The 12,629-nt window shown below is 48.2% G+C and overlaps 1 protein-coding gene across 1 annotated transcript in view; it reads right to left on the reverse strand.

Annotated features, from left to right (window-relative positions):
* LOC140428106 (sex comb on midleg-like protein 2) overlaps positions 1 to 12,629 on the reverse strand; it is a 236,940-nt gene that overhangs the window by 55,695 nt on the left and 168,616 nt on the right. Inside the window, exon 8 of the mRNA XM_072514172.1 lies at positions 4,085 to 4,332. Coding sequence (XP_072370273.1) covers positions 4,085 to 4,332 — 248 coding nt within the window. The remainder of the gene's footprint in view (positions 1 to 4,084; positions 4,333 to 12,629) is intronic.

The raw sequence follows: 12,629 nt of genomic DNA on the forward strand, positions 1-12,629 counted from the left end.
CCCAGTGTCTGCGTGGGTCTCACCCCACAACCCAAAGATCTGCAGGGTTAGGTGGATTGGCCATGCTAAATTGCCCCTCAACTGGCAAAAAAAATAATTGGGTACTCTAAATTTATTTTAAAATGTGGCCCTATCCCCCATCTTAAACTGGATGAGGCTTGACCTCGCAAACAACGAGGGCGTGTTCAGCCTCTGCTGGGCCTCATTCCATGTCCCGGCCCGCACTGTCCCACCCAACCCCTCCCATTTATGCTTAATCTCCTCCACCAGAGCGCCCTCCCTCTCCATCAACTCACTGTAGATATCAAACATCCTCTCCTCCCCAATGTCATCCTCCGGCACAGCTTGTCCTGCAACACCGGAGGCAGAAGCTCTGCGAAAGACGGCACCTCTCTCCTCACAAAATCCCTCACCTGCAGATGCCTGAAACCGTTCCCTTTGGGCAATTCGTACGTTTCCTCCAACTCCTCCAGAACTGCAAATTTGACCCGTATAAACAAGTCCCTAAAATACTCTGCCCACCCCCAGAACTTCACACCCAACCCCGCCAGCACAAACCTGCGATTATCACATATCGGCGCCCACATCGACATGCCCTCTAACCCAAAATGCTGCCTGCACTGGCTCCACATCCACAACTCCGAAACCACCACTGGACTCACTAGTACAGGAGCAGAGAGAACGGAAGGGGCGCCAACAACAGTGCCCTCAAACCTCCCCTGCCCGCTCTAAAAACACACTCCCCACCTGCAGGGTCTTTCCAACCCAAATAAATCCCCACATTATCCCACTCACTTCCTAAAAAAGGATTTGGGAACAAAGATGGGGAGGTTCTGCGACACGAACAGGAACCTGGGCAGCACCGTCATTTTAACTGCCTGCACACGCCCAGCCAGTGTCAGTGGCAACCCATCCCAGCTCTTAAAATCCACCTTCATCCCCTCCATCAGCCACGCCAAATTCAATTTACATAACTATGCCCAACTCCACGCCACCTGGATTCCTAGATACCAAAAATCCACGGGAGCAGAGTTGTTAGCATCGTTTCTTCACAGCGCCAGGGACCCGGGTTCGATTCCCGGCTTATGTCACTGTCTGTGTGGAGTCTGCATGTTCTCCGTGTCTCTGTGGGTTTCTTCTAGGTGCTGCGGTTTCCTCCCACAAGTCCTGAAAGACGTCCTTGTTAGTGAATTAGACATTCTGAATTCTCCATCTGTGTACCCGAACAGGCGCCGGAGTGTGACGACTAGGGAATTTGCACAGTAACTTCATTGCAGTGTTAATGTAAAAATACTTGTGACACTAATAAAGACAATGTTGTAAACCCACCCCCACCATCGGCAACAGCAACTCCCCTAACCTCCTTTCCTGTCCTCGAGAATACATCGGAAATACCTTGCTCTTCCCCATATTCAATTTATATCCCGAGAACTGGTCAAATTCCCTCAAGATCTCCAGGACCCTTTCGAAGCTGTCCACCGAGTCCAAAATATATAACAGATTGCCTGCATCCAGCGAGACTGGGTCCCCCCACGCCCCCCCCGCTCAAATCCTTTCCAAACACTCAACGCCCTAAATGCTATTGCCAGCAGCTCTATCGCCAATGCGAAAAGAAATGGAGAGAGCGAGCACCCTTGCCTCATCCCCCGTGCAACCCGAAATACCCATAACTCGTCCTGTTCATCTGGACACTCAACATCAGCACCCGGTACAGAAGCTGAACCCACTCCACGAACACCTGGCCAGCCCCAAACCGACCCAGTACTCCACCCGTTCGAAGACCTTCTCCATTGCCATCATTATGTCTACCTCCTGCCCCTCTAAGGGCATCACAACATTAAGCAACTACGCATATTCGCCGACAATTGCCCCCCCTTCACAAATCCCGTCTGGTCCTCCCGTATCATCCCCGGCACACAATCCTCTATCTGCGATGCTAACACCTTCGTTAACAACCTGGTGTCAACATTAAGAAGCATAATCAGGCCCACACTGGTCTGGATCCTTATCTTTCTTCAAAGTCTGGGAATTGGATGCCTACGACAACGTGAGGGAGACTCTCCACTACCTCTCACCTCATTGTTCATTCACATTAGCAGAGGCCCCAACTCTGCAAAAAATTTCTTGTAAAATTCCACTGGGAACCCATGCAGCCGGGGCCTTCCCTGCCAGACACTCGTCCAGGCCTGCCCCAAGATGTCCACGGCCATCGCTCCCTTCCCAACAGCGCCACACCAACCACACCATGTCAGCAACACCCCCCTCTCCAACAAAGAACCAACGCATTCACCCCCATTCCCCCCACACCTTCCTCCTGGCAACCGCCCACTTCACTCCTGTTAACTAGCCCATCCAGCTAGCATGGTGGCCCCCGCGGAGGCCTCCCAATCCATCTCTTCCCTCCCAACAACCAATGAAAAAAAAAATGCACACTCATCATCACCGCTCCCCCATCCTATCCTGCCCCAATCCACCTACCCAATGTGCCCACCCTATATATTAGACAGAACTCCTCTCCAAAGTTCAATGTCCTCACCCACCTCCCAGTCCCTGTCCCCTCAAAGTCCATCGCCTCCTCTGGCAAGTCAAAATAAAATTTTTGCTTTTGGTGTGTCACCCACAAGAGGACAGGATATAAAACCCTGAACTTCACACCCTTGTAGAGGGAAGCCTTTACCCGAACATACCTGGTCCTCCGCTTGACCAGCTCTGCACCCAAGTCCTGGTAAATCTGCATCTCACTCCTCTCCCAGGTACACTTCTCGGTCTGCATCACCCACCTCAGGATCTTCTCCTCATCCAAGAACCGATGCAGCCTCACCACCATCACCCTCGGCAGATTCACCACCTGCAGCTTCCTCTTCAGTGCCCCGTGTGCTCCATCCACCCAGAGGGGCCGGTCAAATGTTTCCTTCCCGAGGTGCTTCGCCAACATGCTTGCCACATACTTGCCGTCCTCTGCACCTCCCATGCCTTCGAGCATCCCCACAATCCGCAGATTCTGCTGCCTGAAATGGTTCTCAAGGACCTCCAGCTTCTCCCTCAGCCTTTTCTAGCTGCTCAACACCATCCTCATCTCTGCCTCCAGTGAGGTCAACCATTCATCATGCTCCATCACCGACCCCTCAACCTTTTGGATCGTCAAGCCCCAAGTCTCCTGCCTCTGTTCCACCTGCTTGACCACCACCACCCTAAGCAGCTCCACCACCATGGCCAAATCCTCTGAGGCCTCCTTCCTCTGCTGCTCAAATTTGCCATGAGGAATTTCACCAGCTGCTCCATTGACCACTGGGAGGGCAGTGCAACCCCCTTGCTCTCCACCATTTTCTCCTGTGTTGCACCACAAAAACTTTCTTGCTCCAATTGCTCTCTCTTCCTCGATGCGCTCCCAGTCTGATGAGCCATACACCAGCCTCACCAGAGGAATATTACATTCCCTGGGTACTCATGCACCTTTTACCCTCAAACACCACACAATTCGGGTGGGGAAGGACTGAAAAAATCCACCTCGAGCGGGAGCAACCAAATGTGCGACCACTCACTCCATGGCCACCACTGGAAGTTCCTAGTCACAATCTTTACAGACATCCTGATGAGGGTGCCCCACTGAAAAATACATTTAATAAACATATGTTACCATACCAAGAGGAGGGATGAGTCAGGCAGAGGGGAAGGGCGCTTTTGAGAGGCGGACGATAAATAGCCTGGGATGTTTTAATACATTAAAGGTGCTATGTAAAATAAAAGTCTCTGTCATAAAGTTAGTTGAGCTGTTCTGTACTTAATGGGCCACCTAACTCATTAACATTGTGTCCCCCACTTTTAAAAATATATTATACTTACATGGAAATTAACAATTTTTCGTATCAATTGGTTCAAATACACATTTAACTCTATTAAGTAACAAAAAAACAAAAACACTCTTTAAAAAGGGAGATAATTGAAGATAAATTAGAAATTACAATCCATACACAACATTTCTGTTAAATAAAATTGATGAAGCATTACTAAAAAAAATATACAAAATATTCAGCACTAGATTTAGAAATATTTCAATTATGTAGCTAAAACTCTTTGAACAAACCTTGACTCCAGGCTTTGCTCCTCTTTTCGTTGGTTTGGATGGATCAGAGGTGGAATCAGATTTAAGTGATGAATTAATTTGCGACGGTACACTCTTTTTTGAAGTAGATTGCCCAGATCTTTTGCTTCGTATGGTTTTCCGACTTTTCTGATTTGGCAACTCATCAGATTTCTGTGGTGATTGCATCGTGCGTTTAGTCAATCTGGAAGGGGTTGATGGAGTAGCAGGAATACTCTTTGGAATTGAGACTGAGAATTAGAGAAATGTAAAAAGAATGCCATATTAAACACAATATTGATGGATAATAAATGTCTCTCCTTCAAAAGAAACCAGAGCAACCATCACATTGCTTATTAAGATTATCCTCTTCTCTATCCACCCTTGTGAAATTTATATGCAAAAGCAATTAGTGCCAGCCTGAGCTCAATGGTGGTACTCTTACCTCCCTGTTGGAAAGTCATGGGTTCAAACTCCATTCCAAGGACTTGAAAACACAAATCAGGCTGGCTTTACTGAAGGAGTGCTGCACCGACTGAGGTGGTGTCTTTCAAAAGAAATGTAAACTGAGGCCCATTTTCAAAGTGGAAATAAAAGATCGCATGATAAGTTACAAAACAACAGTGGAATTTGCTCCATGTTCTGGCTAAGCTTTAGGGAACCTCATATTATTTAACACAGAGGTCCTCAAACTGGATTCCATGGAAACGTTGCTGGTGTGGCCCCCAAGGAGCCAGAGCTGGGGGCGAGAAGAGGGTGGGTGACGGTGAGTAGGTGAGGGCGTTAGTGTGACTGGGTGCTCCCATTAAAAATAATAAAAAGGTGGCCACCATGGAGTGAGTGGCTGCATATTTGGCAGCTCCCGCTCATGATGGTCTTTTTGTGGCCTTTACGTCAGTTTGTCGCAGAGAAAAAGGTGTAGGAGTGAGAGCAGAAGAGAGTGATCCCTAGTTTATGGAGCAGCGGTCCGGATACGCCCAGAAAAAAGCAAACCAGTTGGTTGAGGCGAGTGAGAAGCAGACAATGCACACGGAGATGGCAGATATGCAGGGTCTGGCCCTGCCGGCTCAGTGGTCGGTGGACCAGTTGGTGAGCTTCCTGAATGAGAAGTTCACCCAAACTGCGGAAGGACGTGGCTCGGGCGGTAGACTCGATCAAGGCGGTGGTTGACCGTGGGAGATGAGACTGGAGGCCCAGGGGCAGGTGATAGAGGCTGGAGGAGCAGGCGGAACAGTCCACCTCAATGGCAGCAGGGATTGGGCTGATGCGATCGACCGGCCTTTGGAGGTGGATCAACCCCACAGGGCACTGATGCGCAAATCCCAGGGGGGTGAGTCGTCGACGGAGATGGTGGCGCGTTTGCATCAGTTCCTGGAGAAACAACACATCATGAGGTGGGCCAGGCAGACGAGGCAAGGCACTTGGGAAGATGTGGAGATTTGGGTGTACCAAGACCTGGGAGCAGAGCTCGCAAGGAGGAAGGCAAGCTTTAATAAGGTCAAGTCGGCCCTGTACAAGAAGGGCGTAAAGTTCGGACTACTGTACCTGGCCCTCCTACGGGAGACCTGTGGGGGCTGGGAGTTGTACTTTGGCTCGGTGGAGGAGACAGCGGACTTTATGAAGGAGAATGGATTGGCAGGAGATGAACTTTGATTGAGAACTGAACTATATTGTGAAAAACTTTGGGTTTATGTTGTTTGGATCTCTTTCAGGGTTTTCTGTTCCGTTTGGAGTTAGGGTGGTATACTGTATTTTGTTAAGGGTTGATGGGTGGGCCATTGTGTTCGGACTGTGGGAGGGATTGTTTGTTTGTTTTTACTTCTTGCCTTTGTTTGACTGTTTGCACGAAGAGCCGGGGGGGGGGAAAGAGAGAATCAGTGGGGGGTAGCATGCTAGGCACCATGGGCGGGGTCTGCCAGGCTAGCTGAGCAGGCTAGTTCACGGAAGCAAAGTGGGGGGTGAGCTGAAGTTCGATATGGGGAAGGGGGGGTGGGGGTGGGAGGAGTGGAGGTGGGGGATTGGGGACTATACTGCTGACGGGGAGGGGACTTTCAAAGCGGAGGAGGAGGAGGGTTGGTGACGGTAGTTGCCAGAGGGCGGTGGTATTGGTAAATATATATGCCCCGAACTGGGATGACGTTGAGTTTGTTAAGACGGGTACTGGGGAAGATTCTGGACCTGGGCTCCATCGACTGATTATGGGGAGAGATTTCAATACGGTCCTGGAGCCCAAGCTGAATAGATCGAGTTCTAGATATGGGAAGGGATCAACTATGGCAAAGGAGCTTTGGGGGTTCATGGAGCGCATTGGGGGGGGGGGGGGGGGGGGGATCGATTCCGGAGATTTGGGAGGCCAAGGAGTAAGGAGTTTTCATTCTACTCCCATGTGCCTAAGGTGTATTTCCGGATAGACATCTTTGTCATGGACAAAGCGCTGCTGGCTGAGGTAGTAGATGCTGAATATTCAGCAATAGTGGTGTCAGACCATGCCCCACACTGCAAGTTAACAAAGGAAAGGTCCAGCGCCCGCAATGGAGGTTGGATGTGGGGCTGCTAGCGGAAGAGGAGACACGTGAACCGGTGAGGGAGGCCATTCGGGGATATATAGGGATCAATGACAAGGGTATGGTTTGTGAGGCACTGAAGTCGGTTATTAGGATCTATCTCAATTTGGGCCCATAAGGAGAAGGCCGAGCGGGCGTAGTTGGACAGGCTGGTGTGCAAAATTTTACAGGTTGACAGGAGGTCCGCGGAGTTTCCGGATGACGGGCTTTTGAGGGAGCGTTAAGAGACTGCAGCTGGAATTTGGGCTCCTGTCCACAGGTAATGCGGAAGGACAGCTGAGGAGGGTAAAGGGGGCAGTGTATGAATATGGGGAAAAAGCCAGCAGGATGCTGGCGCACCAGCTGAGGAAACAGGAGGCGGCGAGAGAGATTGGAAAAGTAAGGGATACAGGGGGGGTGGGAAAGCGGTTCTGGATCTGGCGGGGGTGAACGACGTGTTTCGAGAGTTTTATAGTAAATTGTATAAATTGGAAACCCCAGCCAGGGAGGAGGGTATGAAGTGATTTTGGGGGGGGGGCTGGAGTTGCCGAGGATAGATGAGGTGTTGGTGGAGGATTTGGGAGCCCCAATTAGGCTTGCAGAGGTTATAGACAGGTTGGGGGCGATGCAATCGGGTAAAGCCCCAGGACCAGATGGATACCCGGTTGAGTTTTATAAAAAAGCTTTCCGGGCTGTTGGGGCTGCTCTTGGTAAAGGCTTTTAATGAGTCAACGGTGCTGGGAGTGCTCCCCCCAACAATATCGCAGGCATCGATTTCCCTTATTTTGAAGCAGGATAAGGATCCTGAGAGCTGTGGTTTGTATAGGCCAATCTCCCTGCTAAACGTGGATGCGAAATTGCTGGCAAAGATCCTGGCCACACACATAGAGGAATGTGTTCCGGGGGTAATAGGGGAGGACCAGACGGGATTTGTTAAGGGACAACATCTGACGCCCAACATTAGGCGGTTCCCAAATGTAATAACGATGCCTGTGGAGGGGCAGGAGGTCGAGGTGGTGGTGGCCATGGATGCAGAAAAGGCCTTTGATCAGGTGGAGTGGAAGTATTCGTGGGATGTTCTTGGAAGGTTTGGGTTTGGACAGGGATTTGTGGATTGGGCCCGGTTGCTGTATCAGGTACCGGTGGCGAATGCAAGGACAAATCGGGTTTGATCAGAATATTTTAATCTGTGCCGGGGGACGAGACAGGGTGCCGACTCTCCCCACTACTGTTTGCCCTGGTCATAGAGCCTTTGGCAATGGCGCTGAGAGCATCAAACATTTGGCGGGGGATACTGAGGGGGGGGGGGGGGGGGGGGTGGAACATAGCGTCTCACTCTATGCGGACGATTTGCTCCTTTATATAACAGACCTACCCAATTGGGACCCCTTCCCACTCCTTCAGTTCCTTGTATATTGGGGAAATTGCAGGAATTATGGGGACACCGGAGGAATTTGGTCAGTCCTCAGGTTACAAACTGAATATGGGCAAGAGTGAGATTTTTGCGATCCAGGCAAGAGGACAGGAGAGGAAACTGAGGGAGATGCCGTTCAAAGTGGGGGAGGGAGTTTTAGGTACCTGGGGATTCAAGTGTCAAGAGACTGGGGTCAGCTTCATAAACTAAATGTAGGCAGGTTGATTGAGCAAATGAAAGAGGACTTCCGTAGGTGGGATGTGCTCCTGCTGTCATTGGCGGGGAGGGTACAGACTGTGAAAATGATAGTCCTCCCGAGATTGCGGTTTGTGTTTCAGTGTCTTCCAATCTTCATCCCCAAGGCATTTTTTAGGAAGATGAATGCGGCGATCACGGGTTTTATATGGGCCGGGAAAGCCCCAAGGATGAAGAAGGTCACCCATCTGTGACAATCACCGGTTCGCTCCGGGGGGTACTGGACAGGAGCTTCAAGAGATGGGATAGAGAGATTTGGAGATCTCTTCATTGAGGAGGGTTTCCTGAGCTGGAGGGGCTAGAGGAAGAGTTTGAGTTGCCAGGGGGGAATGGGTTACCGTACCTGCGGATACAGGATTTTGTTCAGAGACAGGTCCCGAGCCTCCCACTAAGGGGACTACAGGATAAGGTGATGGCTAAACAGGGGTTTGGGAGGGGAGGGTCTTGGAGATATACAAGGAACTGATGGAGTGGGAAGGGGTCCCAATTGGGTAGGTGAAGAGGAAATGGGAGGAAGAGCTGGGAGGAGAGTTTGAAGTCGGGTTATGGGAGAAGGCCCCGAGGAGAGTCAATGTATCCTCGTCGTGTGCCAGGCTCAGCCTGATCCAGTTCAAGGTGGTCCACAGGGCTCATATGACTGCGGCCCAGATAAGTAGGTTTTTTGAGGTGGAGGACAGATGAGAGCGTTGTGGGAAAGGTTCTGCGAATCATGTACACCTGTTTTGGGCGTGTCTGAGGCTGAGGGAATTTTGGCAGAGGTTTTCAGATGTCATGTCAGAGGTCTGGAAGGGAGGGTGACAAAGAGTCATCCGACTCGAAACGTTAGCTCTTTTCTCTCCCTAAAGATGCTGCCAAACTTGTTGAGATTTTCCAGCATTTTCTCTTTTGTTTCAGATTCCAGCATCCGCAGTAATTTGCTTTTAGTTAGTTGATGAATTGTTTTTGAGTTGAGGGAGAGATTGTTAAATGTGTAATGTAAATTATGTAAAAATATTTGAAAAAGCTAATAAAAATATTTCTTAAAATGTTTAATACTGTTAGTGATAAAGTTTGTTTTAATATACCATATCCCTTTTCTTCGCGTAATTACTCTTGCAATGAGGTTTTCTTTCCTCAAGTCTTATAAAATAAAATTTAAATTAAATATTGGGGTTTCTGTCCTAGCCACCACATGAAACATTAGAGATTGCAAAGATGTAATTAAATTGAGGTTCTGGTCACATTTCAGAAAAACCCAAACTTGACATTATTATTATTTGAAAAGTCACAGTTTTGTAATTCTTGCTCAGTTATCTGATGCTTATGTACCTGGGGGGGGGGGGGGGAGAGCAAGAGAATCGACTTAGCAACGCAAAACAAAACTGATACCAATCCAGAAGGTCCTAAAACCTGCAACAAATTTATACTTATGATTGCACAAATTCCTTCAAAGTCAAAGGAAATAAACATCAACATCCTTAAGAAGACAACCTTAATTCAAAATGTATGTAATAAATAGCGAACGTGTATTTCAAACCATACAATTATTTTGAGACTCACATGGCAAACATGCACCCATGGATGTTAAACTTGTCTTTTAGATGTGGAATATATCCAGGGGATGGCCTAAATCCCTAGTATTCTTAATATGGCTTATGTAGCAAAATAGCTTTCCAAAAATACTTGTGATAAACATATTCTTGAAAAAAGATTTAAAATTTTGTAAAACCCTGTACATAATTCTCACTTTCATGTCGATCTGTAAATTGTGATTTGTAAATATTGCATATTCCCTGTTTAATATACAAGTTTGAAGTACGTTTTATAGCAGTTGTTGTACTATGTCAACAACCTTTATGATTTTCTAGGCACAGCTGCCCACCCCGCCCCTTGTTATTAAAATAAGGATATACTGACTGCCTTTAAGCTCATAGAACACTATAAGCAATACATTTAAGAGTGCATTTTGTAGAAAGCAGATTGACCAAATTATAAAACAATTTTAATGCATCAAGCGAACAGCAGCAATTTGGGAGCAATAACATAGTATTTCTTCCTTCTGATCGATAAAATGCTTTAAAAAGTGACAGGACTAAACTCAAGCCAATCCACTATCCAGTTCATCTGCAAATATCTATCAAATTGCCAAGATAAAAAAGTATGAGTTGATCTTGCAGAATTGCTGCTGGGGTCAAGCCAGAAGCAATGAGGCTAGTCCTGTTTCCCTTAGAAAGTCAGTGCTTCCAATTCGTATCCACGGGCACCCTGTGCGGAACAGGCACAAGCAACCACCACCCTATTTTGCAGCTAGTCATCAAGGAGGATGGTAATATTTTGTACATAAAAGATGTGAAGAAAAATAGTGATAAATACACCTTAAAAGTCAAGCTGCAAAAATACAAAGATCAGCATGCCCAAAATTAGACAGACTATTACAGATAAGATATGGTGAAGTCACAGATCTAGTTGACCTAAGAGACAGAATGCAACCACGAAGACAATTTATCATACAAGGCTCAATATGTTAATAAAACTGTGTGGCAGTGAATTGACTCCCTGTTGAAAGTGTACTGTCTGGGATGCAGTCCAAAAAAGCTATCAGAAATTACATGCTTGCTGCATTACAGTAGATAAATATGTCAGAGATTTATACTGAGCACACAGGTACCTATTGCATAGTTCTTCCAAAGTCTGAATTCATTTTGTGGACTTTTAGGACAAGGCATTACAACCATCAAGGGAACACGAAGAGAGAGAAGGCAACCTCCTCCTTTATAACTGTTTCATAAGAGGAAGTATGCCACAAAATCCCGGGTGGTTTGGAATGTGCTGATATAGTAGTAACACCACAAAACAGACAATTATAAATTTTTCCCCTTTCATAGTTACTTATCAGTAACATATACTTTGGGAAACAATAGCACAGTATCCTTGTACCATGCCGTTAGAAGGTATTCCCTCCTTTTTAAAAAATTGCATGTTATTACAAACATGCATCAAAACAGGTTACAGCAAATAAACACCCCGGGAAACATACTTCCCAACCATCAACTATACAGTCTGTACAGGTTTTCTCCCTTTTTCACCTTCGCGCCAGCCCCCCACCTCCTGCGACGAACAGCTCCTCAAGCACGGTCACAAACACCCTCCACCTTTTCTCAAACCCCCCTGTTGAGCTCCTTAACTCATACTTTATCTTCTCTAACCACAGGAAGTCGTACAGGTCACCCAACCAAGCCGCTACCGCCGGTGGCAATGCCGACTGCCATTCCAGCAAAATTCGCCACCGTGCAATCAGAGAGGTGAAGGCCCCAACATTGCTCTGAAACCCCAAATACAGCCACCAAAGGGAGAAGGTATTCCCTCTTGATGCCATTGTAACATCGCTGCAATTTCTAATTCTGCAGAGCCTTCTCTTTTTAAAAAAAAAAAAAATTTTATTAAAGTTATTTAACACAATTTTTCTCCCTTACAAACAATAAGTCCCCCCCCCCGCCGCCGCCCCCCCCCCCCCACGCCGCCCCCCCCCCCCCCCCCACCCACCGTAACAAAAAAAAAACGTGAAATCGCGCAGAGCAAGATATATGCATGGCAAAATGATATATTTACACAGCTTTGTACACTGGCCCTCACCCGTACGTGCCAGTTTCCCCAACCCTTCATGTTATCTCTTGCTCATCCACCTTCCCAGGCAGTCCCCCCTCTCCCAGGACGTCCCCCCACCCCCCGTGGTTGCTGCTGCTGCTGACCGACCTTCCTCGAACGCTCCGCGAGGTAGTCTAGGAACGGTTGCCACCGCCTGTAAAACCCCTGCGCAGACCCTCTCAAGGCAAACTTAATCCTCTCAAACTTTATGAACCCAGCCATATCATTTATCCAGGCCTCCAGGCTGGGGGGCTTCGCCTCCTTCCACATTAGCAAGATCCTTCGCCGGGCTACTAGGGACGCAAAGGCCAAAATGCCGGCCTCTTTCGCCTCCTGCACTCCCAGTTCGTCCACTACTCCAAATATTGCTAGCCCCCAGCTTGGCTTGACCCGAACTTTCACCACCTGAGATATTGCTCCCGCCACTCTTCTCCAGAACCCCTCCAGTGCCGGGCATGACCAAAACATATGGACATGGTTCGCCGGGCTCCCTGAGCACCTTCCACATCTGTCCTCTACCCCAAAGAACCTGCTCAACCTCGCCCCCCTCAAGTGCGCTCTGTGGACCACCTTAAATTGTATCAGGCTGAGCCTGGCACACGAGGAGGAGGAATTAACCCTACCTAGGGCATCAGCCCACAGACCTTCCTCGATCTCCTCCCCCAGCTCCTCCTCCCATTTACCCTTCAACTCTTCTACCAGCGCTTCCCCC

The sequence above is a fragment of the Scyliorhinus torazame genome, chromosome 8 (assembly GCF_047496885.1).
Source record: "Scyliorhinus torazame isolate Kashiwa2021f chromosome 8, sScyTor2.1, whole genome shotgun sequence".
Taxonomy (NCBI): Eukaryota; Metazoa; Chordata; class Chondrichthyes; order Carcharhiniformes; family Scyliorhinidae; genus Scyliorhinus; species Scyliorhinus torazame.